The 9583-nt window shown below is 35.3% G+C and overlaps 1 protein-coding gene across 2 annotated transcripts in view; it reads left to right on the top strand.

The window, feature by feature from the left end:
• The first annotated feature begins 411 nt into the window (after positions 1-411).
• The window catches only part of MRPL19 (mitochondrial ribosomal protein L19), a 49949-nt gene continuing 40777 nt past the window's right edge, over positions 412-9583 (top strand). For both annotated transcript variants that reach the window (XM_011946121.1, XM_011946120.1), the window contains exons 1-4: positions 412-535; positions 808-942; positions 3005-3186; positions 3324-3562. In XM_011946121.1, the coding sequence (XP_011801511.1) occupies positions 490-535; positions 808-942; positions 3005-3186; positions 3324-3545 (585 nt within the window). In that variant the 5' untranslated portion in view covers positions 412-489 and the 3' untranslated portion in view covers positions 3546-3562. The remainder of the gene's footprint in view (positions 536-807; positions 943-3004; positions 3187-3323; positions 3563-9583) is intronic.

Below are 9583 nucleotides of genomic sequence, written 5' to 3' on the forward strand. Positions count from 1 at the left end.
GACCTGTAGTAATGGTCATAGACTTTGGAGACTGACAAACATACCTACATTTAAATCTTGACTTGACAGATTTATAGCTAATGTAGCAATGGGTTAGTTACTTACTTTTTTCAAGCTTCAGTTTCTTGCTCTGTAAAAAGGAGATGACACCAAACCCACATGGTTGCTAGAAGGATTAATTTATGCAATAGATGTTTCACAAAGCTTTTAACAAAATACTAGGTGAGTACTCAGGAATTGTTAGCTATTTTCATGAGCATTAACAATTTTAGAAATAAGATTGACTTTTATTTAGACAATGAACAATAAAACACGTTAATATCGTATTCTTTAATTTCTTTGAAAAGCAACAATTTTTCTTTTAGCAGCCTTTTAAGTTTACTTTTAATTAATTTATTTATTTGTATTTTTCACAGGTTCTTGAGTCCTGAATTCATTCCTCGAAGGGGAAGAACAGATCTTCTGAAATTTCAAATAGAAAGAAAAGATATGTTAGAAAGGAGAAAAGTACTCCACATCCCAGAGTTCTACGTTGGTCAGTAAGAGCTGTATGCTTTTATTATTAGTGATTGGGTGGTTAGTTTCTTAGTGATTGGATGGTTAGTTTTCTTAAAGAACAAAAGAAGATTGTTTTTTTACATATCTGGGTTATGCTCATATGAAGTATTTCTTCCTAAATTAAAAGATTTAGGAAGTTAAGAAGAAGTTACCTAGAAATGCTATTTGTTTGTTTCTGCATCTTATATAAAGTTTACTTTTCAGCTGGATGTGCTGGAAAAAAAGTTCACTTCTCTTTTGAATTTGTAGGAAGTATTCTTCGTGTTACTACAGCTGACCCATATGCCAGTGGAAAAATCAGCCAGTTTCTGGGGATTTGCATCCAGAGATCAGGGAAAGGCCTTGGAGCTACTTTTATCCTTAGGAATGTTATCGAAGGACAAGGTAAGTTTTATTTCATCATTTTCATTGTCTAGAAAATGTTATCTCAGGATTCCTTTTTGTTTCTGCATCCTGGGATAAGAAATCTGAAATTTGAAAGTAAAAGGGGACTCTGAGGGAAGATGTGGAGCCTGTGGCTTTAGAATGGATTGAGATTTGATGTTAATGATTAAATGTGGTTGATGGACATCTTTCTCTTGAAGGCTTCTTATATTATTGGAGCAACAGTCATTAGAAGTAGACTTTGCAAACCATGGCAACATCAAAGGGGGGAATAAATCACTATAAAGCAGTATGGGGATATTCGTTTTAGGAGCAAATAACCCATGAGTAAAACTTTAAGACAAACATATAATGTCTTCATGAATTACTTGCTCCTAAAATGAATATCACTGTCTTATATGACTTGGGAGGAATTTTAAAAAGGCAAAATTGTGTTTGTATACTATGCCTTATAGGCAGAGGAACAAGTAGTAAAACTCTAGCAAGATTATTAATTAAAATGGCAGGAACAGTTAAGTTTATCAAGTTGAATGCTTCATGAAGTTCCAACAACAAAGTATTCTTATTTTCAAAGAAATTGAAAATGTGAAAGCAGTTGCTGTCTGTAATGACCTAGTGGGCTGTGTGTGTAGGAATTCAGCAGGACATAATTGATTTGTTCTTTAAATCAAGTCAAATACTTGGAGAGGCCTTGTAATAGAAGTAAATGAGCATAGGAGTGAGTCATTTGATTTTCTTTAAGTGTTACGATAGTAATAGTTTCTACTCTACATGGTTCTAGCCAATCAACTGTGAGATGCTGAATTTGAAGTACTGGATACAGAATACTCAAAAAGGATTAGCTCCCTCTCGCCATTCTCTATAGTATGTCTGACTGTTGTAACCTGCCTCAACCTTCCCCATCACTACTTCCTGCATTAGTGTTTCCTTCTTGTCCAATGGCATTGTATACCATCTTTATAATGATAACTTCCAAATTTATAACTCCAGGACTGACCCTTTTTAAGTTCCAGATTTGCATTGGCAACTCTCTGATCAACACTCTATTTGGATGTCTTACCAGCATAAGTTGAAAGCAGAACCCTTTATTTCCCCTTGCAGGGTGTTCCATTCACAGTCTTTTCTATTTCCATAAATGGTACCACTGCCTACCCACTTACTTTCACACATGCAGTCAATCAAGTTTTCTTGGCACAATCTCCAAAAAATATATCGTGGTTTTGTCTGTTCTTTCCTCTACATTGCTGTCACCCTCATCCATGTCACCATCATCTGCTTGCATTTGTGCAGTCTCTGGTTTACATTTCTGGTGTCTTTATTCTGTTTGTGCTGTTACAACAAAATGCTACAGGCTGGGTAATTTAGAAAGAACAAATTTATTTCTCACAGTTCGGGAGGCTGGGAAATCTAAGTTCAAGGTGCTGGCAGGTTTGGTATTTGGTGAGGCCTCCTTCCCTGCATCCAAGATGGTGCCTTGTTGCTGTGTGCTCTGGAAGGGCCAAGCACTGTGCCCTCACATGGTGAAAGGTGAAAGGGCAAAAGCAAAACTAGTTCTCTCCAGCCCTTTAATCCAGTAATCCTTAATCAAAGGAGCTTCTAACCAAAGTTGGAACTTAATATTTTACTTCTTTTGCACCATTAATCTTATTACTCTTAACATGGAAGATTGATTTTTCTTCAAGTAATTGGGAGATAAAAACATGACATAGGGAAGAATTCAGACTTTCTCTGAAGTTACTACTATGAGAATTAAGAGATATGTGACTCAACATATTTCTAGAAGCCATTTTTTCTTTTTTAGACTATCATTCCAATTCAGACTTTCTCACTTTATATTTAAATGGATTTTAGTTTATTTCTATTTCAGTAATCTTTATCTTAAACATTTCAAATTAACGGCACATTTTCTACATGCAAAATTTTGTGCTAATTCCTTTATGAAATGCTTTTACTATATTAGTAAGTAATAGATTACTAATTAGATTGTAATTTATTTTTGTAATTGTAATTGTAAGAATATATTTAACTTAGATTGTAAGAATATATTTTATTTTCTATTTAGGTGTTGAGATTTGCTTTGAACTTTATAATCCTCGGGTCCAGGAGATTCAAGTGGTCAAATTAGAGAAACGGCTGGATGATAGTTTGCTGTACTTACGAGATGCCCTTCCTGAATATAGCACTTTTGATGTGAATATGAAGCCAGTAGCACAAGAGCCTACCCAGAAAGTTCCTATTAATGAGGTATGGGTTACACATTCGAAACCAAAAGTTCAAGTAGAAAATAAGAAAGAATCATCTTAATGAAGACTTCAGAAGAATTTTTGCTTATGCCTATCAACCTAATTATTCCTTCTTTTTTTTTTTTTTATCTTCCTTAGCTGAAAGTGAAAATGAAGCCTAAGCCCTGGTCTAAACGCTGGGAACGTCCAAATTTTAACATTAAAGGAATCAGATTTGATCTTTGTTTAACTGAAGAGCAAATGAAAGAAGCTCAGAAGTGGAGTCAGCCGTGGCTTGAATTTGATATGATGAGGGAATATGATACTTCAAAAATTGAAGCTGCAATATGGAAGGAAATTGAAGCATCAAAAAGGTCTTGATTCTGAGAATGAATTTGGTTAGTTGCAGAAGATTATTGGCTCTAAGAGGATATATTTTGAGACCAATTTAATTTCATTTATAAGAACATAGTAATTAAGTGAACTAAACATTCATTGTTTTAATACTTTTTTCTAAAATAAAACTTGTACACCAGTTTATTACTCTAGAAAGAGAATTTCACATGCCAAATGGTCCGATGTCCATTTGCTTATTGGAGGTAAAGCTACAATAGAAGTCAGAGCATCACCAGAATGTTCTTTAATAAGCATGGAACCTGAGCAAGGGGAATAGTTGGGGTGATTTTTTGTAAATTGTGAAACAATTCATAAGCACAATAATGCATGATTTACAGAATAATAAACATTCATGTACCCACTATCAGGTTAAGAAATCAAATATTTAGTAATATCTAAGAATGTTAAGAAATAAAACATTTAATAAGATCTCAGAAGACTCTGGTATATCTGCAATTGTATCTCTCTCCTTTTTACATGTAAATAACATCTTGACTTGTTAATCATTCCTTTGCATTTCTTTTAGTTTACTGCCAACATATATTCTTCAACAATATATTTAATTTTGAAAAACCTGTTAGCAAGTATAAAGGGGCAGTATTACTATTATTGCATGAAGGCTTCAAGGGAAACGTTACAGTCTTTGGGTCACAATCTGGCTTCAGCTCCCCCTGAGGTGAAGCCAGTTTTGCAAGTTCATGGCTAAGGTTATGAGTAAGTTCTGCTAAACAGAAGGCTCACTACAGGGTATCTGGCAGGATTATACTGGGTAACTGGATGTCGTGGAAATGTGGTTAGAAGAAGTAAACTGTTTTTTGATGCTCACAGCATGATGAATCAAAGTCTATATCTTAGGATTAGGTCAAAACAATATCTTTGGTATATGATATGAGTGTTGTTGCTGATCCATGCAGCATGGATTGGAAAGCTGGGGTATAATCACACATGCTTAAGAAAAGCATGTAATTTGGTCCGTACTCACCTGGGTAAACTTGCTCAGTTTAAAAAGTACAGTACAATCCTAAATCTTGAAGGCAACTCTCAACCTGTCCATTACCTTAATTCCATCATTACCTTCAGATCTGCCCTCTAGTTGCTAGCTATCTTGGGACTAACTTCTTTCCTGTGCTCAGCTGTTTTCTGGATTCCATATTTTCCATTTTATTGAGTACTCATTTGTTTTGCTGGAGCACATCCTTTGGTAGCTTCTAGAGGAAGTTTAAGTGGAAGTAAAATTTTTGAGACCTTCCATGTCTCATGTTTGATTGATACTTTATACGTTTAGGTAGGAGGTAATTTTCCTTCAGAACTTTAAAAATATTGTTGCTCCATTTTCTTTGTTTCCATCATTGTATTGAGAAATCCAATGCCATTTTGATTTCTGTTTCTCATAAATTTCATGATGATGTGCCTTGGTGTGGGTCTATATTTATCCATTGTATTGGGTTTTGGATGAACCCTTCCAAGGTAGTAACTCACTTCTGTTAGTTCTGGGAAACACTTAGCATTGGTTGATGATTTATTCTCTGCGGCTTTGTTCTCCAAACTATTTTTTGGATGTTGGATATCCAGCACTGGGTATCTATTTCCTTACCTCCCTCCCTTGACCCCAATCTCTTTGTTTTTTAGCTCTTTTAGCATAATCTTCCAACTCTTTGCTATTGTATTTTAAAATCTTAAAGACCCCTTCTTGATTTGTAAAAGTTCCATTTCTTATAACCAAAAAGCCTTTATCTATGTATTTGCTCATAGATAAGGGTATTCAATATAGTGTTTGTATTTTTTTTCATTTAAAATTGTTTGCACGTCTATTTCCTCCAAATTTCTTTCTATATTTATTTATTTATTTTTTGTCTGTATTTCAGGCTTTTCCAGGATATGGGACTAAAAAGCTTCAAAGCCTTGGGATTGTGGGAAGGGGTTGTCTTTAGGGTTATCTGAATGGGCTTTTTTGGGAGTCCCCTCCTCCACCCTGGAGGGGTCTGTCCAGGAAGGAGATTGTCTAGGGGTCTGTCATACAGCAGCTTTCAGCTGCTTCCTTGATCTTTTTCACTTATGATTATATAGTCATCTAACTACTATCAACAGGTAATAGATATCCTATCCTTCACTTGTTTAGATTATTTGCTGAGATAACCTCTCAAAAGAACCTCTCAAAATAAAAGATTAAGAAGAGCCTATATCTTATATTTTTCTTCTCTTCATCTTGTTAGAAGATAGCTATTAAAACCTGTTCTTTTTCTGTCTTGATAAACACACTTGAATATCGGTAGAATGGTAGATGAGTGTATTTTAGGATCTAAAGCTCTGCAAATGTATGATCAGCTTGTAAGTACAGTGTGTGATCAGCTTGTAAATACAGGTGCTCAAAAACATGTAAATAATCATGCTTTTTACTCTGTAGGAATATCTTTAAAATTCTTGTGAATTTTCCCCCAGAAGTAAAGCAAATCTTCCCCCAGAAATAAAATTAAACATGCATAATCTAAAGCTTTTTTTATTGTGGTAGGATATACACAACATAATTTGCCATTGTAAACATTTTAAATTTACAAGTCAGAGGCATTAATTACATTCACAACGTTGTGAAATTATTACTACTATTTCCAAAATTTTCTCATCACCCCAAACTGAAACTCTGTAACTTAAGCAATAACCTCATTCCTGTATCTCTCCCAGCCCCAGGTAACCTCACCTGCTTCTTTTTATCTTTGAGACAAGGTCTCATTCTGTCACTCAGGTAAGAGTGCAGTGGTGTGATCATAGCTCATTGCAGCCTCAAAATCCTGGGCTCAAGCAGTTCTCCCACCTCAGCCTCCTTGAGTAGCTAGGATTACAGGCACATGTTCACTGCACCTGTCTGATTTTGTTTTTTGCAGAGATGTGGTGGTGCTGTGTTTCCCATGCTGGTCTTGAGCTCCTGACCTCAAGCAGTCCTTAAGATTCATCCATGTTGTGGCATGTATCAGAATTTCATTTGTTTTTATGACTAATATTCCGTTGTATGTATACACATTTTGTTTATCTTCTGATGAACACTGGGATATTTCTACCTTTTGGCTATTGTGAATAATGCTGCAATAAACATTGACATAAGTATATAATTGATTGCCTGTTTCTAAGTTCTCTTGGGTATACATCTTGAGTGGAATTGCTAGATAATGTCATGTTTTATTTCTCTTGTGATTTCTTCTTTGTTCCACTGGTTGAGTGTGTTAATTTCTACATGTTTATGAATTTCCCACTATTTTTTGTTACTGATTTCCAAGTTCATTCCATTGTGATTAGAGAAGATACTTAGTATGATTTTAATGTTTTTAAGTTTGAGAATTGGTGTGTGGCCTAACAGATGGTCTGTCCTGGAGAATGTTCCTCGCACACTTGAGCAAAATGTGTATCATGCTATTGTTGACTGTAGTGTTCTATGTGTCTCTTAGGTCAAGGTGGTTTATAATGTGTTAAAGTTCTTTTTTCTAAAAAAAAGTTTGCACAGAGTATTTTTTTTTTTTTGAGATGGAGTCTCACTCTGTCACCCAGGCTGGAGTGCAGTGGCACAATCTCTGCTTACTGCAAGTTCCAACTCCCAAGTTCACACCCTTCTCCTGCCTCAGCCTCCCAAGTAGCTGGGACTACAGGCACCCGCCACCATGCCCAGCTAAATTTTTTTTTATATTTTTTTAGTAGAGATGGGGTTTCACTGTGTTAGCCAGGATGGTCTCAATCTCCTGACCTCGTGATCCACCCGCCTCGGCCTCCCAAAGTGCTGGGATTATAGGCGTGAGCCACCTGGCCTGGCCCAGAGTATCTTTATCTACGTGTTCCATGTATTTGTGCCTTTGGATCTATAGTATTCTCTTGTAGACAGCATATCGCTATCTTGTTTTGTTTTTTTTGTCCATTCTGCCAATTTCTGCCTTTTGATTGGAAAATTTAATCCATTTACATTTAAAATAATTAAGGAAGGACTTTCTTCTATCATTTAACACTTTTTCTATATGTCATATACTTTTTTGGCCCCTCATTTCCTCTTTATGGCCTTCTTTTCTGTTTTTTTGTGGTGAACTAATCTGATTTTCTTCTCACTCCACTTTGTGTATATTTGTGAGATATTTTATTTGTGGTTGCTATTGGGATTTTAGTTAACATCCTACACTTACAACAATCTAATTTGAACTGATACCAATTTACCTTCAATAGCATACAAAATCTCTACTCCTGTAAAGCTCTGCCCCTGCTGCCCTTATGTTATTGATGGCACAAATTATATGTTTATGTATCTGATGTGTAATAAATATAGTTATTTGTATGAGTTTGTCTTTTAAATCATTTAGGAAATAAAAAGTGGAGTTAGAAAACAGTGACAGTAATACTGACTTTTATATTTGTCAGTATATCTTATTTTGGATCTTTATTTCAATATACAGATTTGAGTTACTGTCTAGTGCCCTTTCATTTCACCCCAAAGGATTCCCTTATGCATTTCTTGCAGGGCAAGTCTAATTGTAATAAACTCCCTCAGCTTTTGTTTTATCTGAGAATGTCTTGATTTCTCCCTTATTTTTGCCAGATACATGAATTTTTGGTAACGGTATTTTTCTTTCAGCACTTTAAATATGTCATCCCACTACCTTCTGACTTCATGGTTTCTCATGAGATGTTAGATGTTATAAAATTTGAGGATTCCTCATTCTTGATTAGTCAGTTCTGTCTTATTGCTTTTCAGATTTGCTCAGCTTTTGTCTTTTGACAGTTTGATTATAACGTGGCTCAGTGTGGGTCTCTGAGTTTATCCCACTTGGAGTTTGTTGAGTTTCTTGGAGTCATAGATTTATGTCTTTTATCAAATTTTGGACATCTTTGGCTATTATTTCTTCAATTTTTTTCACTGCTTTCTTTTCCTTCTGAAATATTCTTAATATATATGTTGGTCTGTTTGATGCTCTCTCACCAGTTTCTTAGGCTGTGTTATCTTTTGTTCCTCAGACTTGATTATTGCAGTTGCCCTTCTTTTTTTCAAGTTTGTTGATTCTTCTCCCTGTTCAGATCAACTGTTGAACTCCTCTGGTGAATTTATTTCAGTTACTGTACTTTTCAGCTCCAAAATTTATCTTTGGTTTCCTTTTATAATTTCTATGTCTTTATTGATATTCTCATTTTGTTAATATGTCTGTTTCTACCTTTAGTTCTTTGTCCATGTTTTCCTTTAGCTCTTTGGGCTTATGTAAGACAATTGTTTAAAGTCTTTGCATAGTAAGTCCAGTGTCTGTGCTTCTTCAGGGATGGATTTCATTATTTTGTTTTCAATGAGCCATACTTTCCTGTGTCTTTGTATGCTGTCTTTTTGTCGTTGAAAACTGTATGTTTGAACATTATAATCTGGTGGCCCTGAAAATCAGATAATCCCCCCTTCCTGAGAGTTACTTTTTATTTATCTTATTATTGAAGATTATAACAGTCTATTGTTTAGTGACATTTCCAAACTATTTTTGCAAAGACTATTCCTTCTGTGTGTCATCACTGAAGTCTGTGTTCCTTAGCTTGTGTTTAATAGTTTGACATAGATTTCTTTGAAAGGAGTTAAAACTAGCAGACAAACATCTCTCCCAGTCTTTGCAGATTGGCTCTGTGCTGGGCTTTTCCCTTAATACTTAGCCAGGCTTGTAATGAGCCTAGAATCAGGCCCAAAAGCAGAGTGTCTTTGCAGGTCTTGTCTGAGCAAACTTTTTGCTGTGTATGCATGTAGTTTCCTAAATCTCCCTGTATGTGCTGTTGAATATTCTAATTTCCCAAAGAAACTCCTTTGCAGCTTTTTCTCACAGAACATAGATGGTTTTTTTGATATCTTGACCACAGTCTTTAGACCCAGGTGTTTGCAGGTTGTTAGTTCACCTAACACTTTTTTTTTTTGTTATACCTTAAGTTCTAGGGTACATGTGCACAATGTGCAGGTTTGTTACATATGTATACTTGTGCCATGTTGGTGTGCTGCACCCATCAACTCATCAGCACCCATCAACTCGTCA

The sequence above is a fragment of the Colobus angolensis genome, unplaced genomic scaffold (genome assembly GCF_000951035.1).
Source record: "Colobus angolensis palliatus isolate OR3802 unplaced genomic scaffold, Cang.pa_1.0 Scaffold249, whole genome shotgun sequence".
Classification (NCBI taxonomy): Eukaryota; Metazoa; Chordata; class Mammalia; order Primates; family Cercopithecidae; genus Colobus; species Colobus angolensis.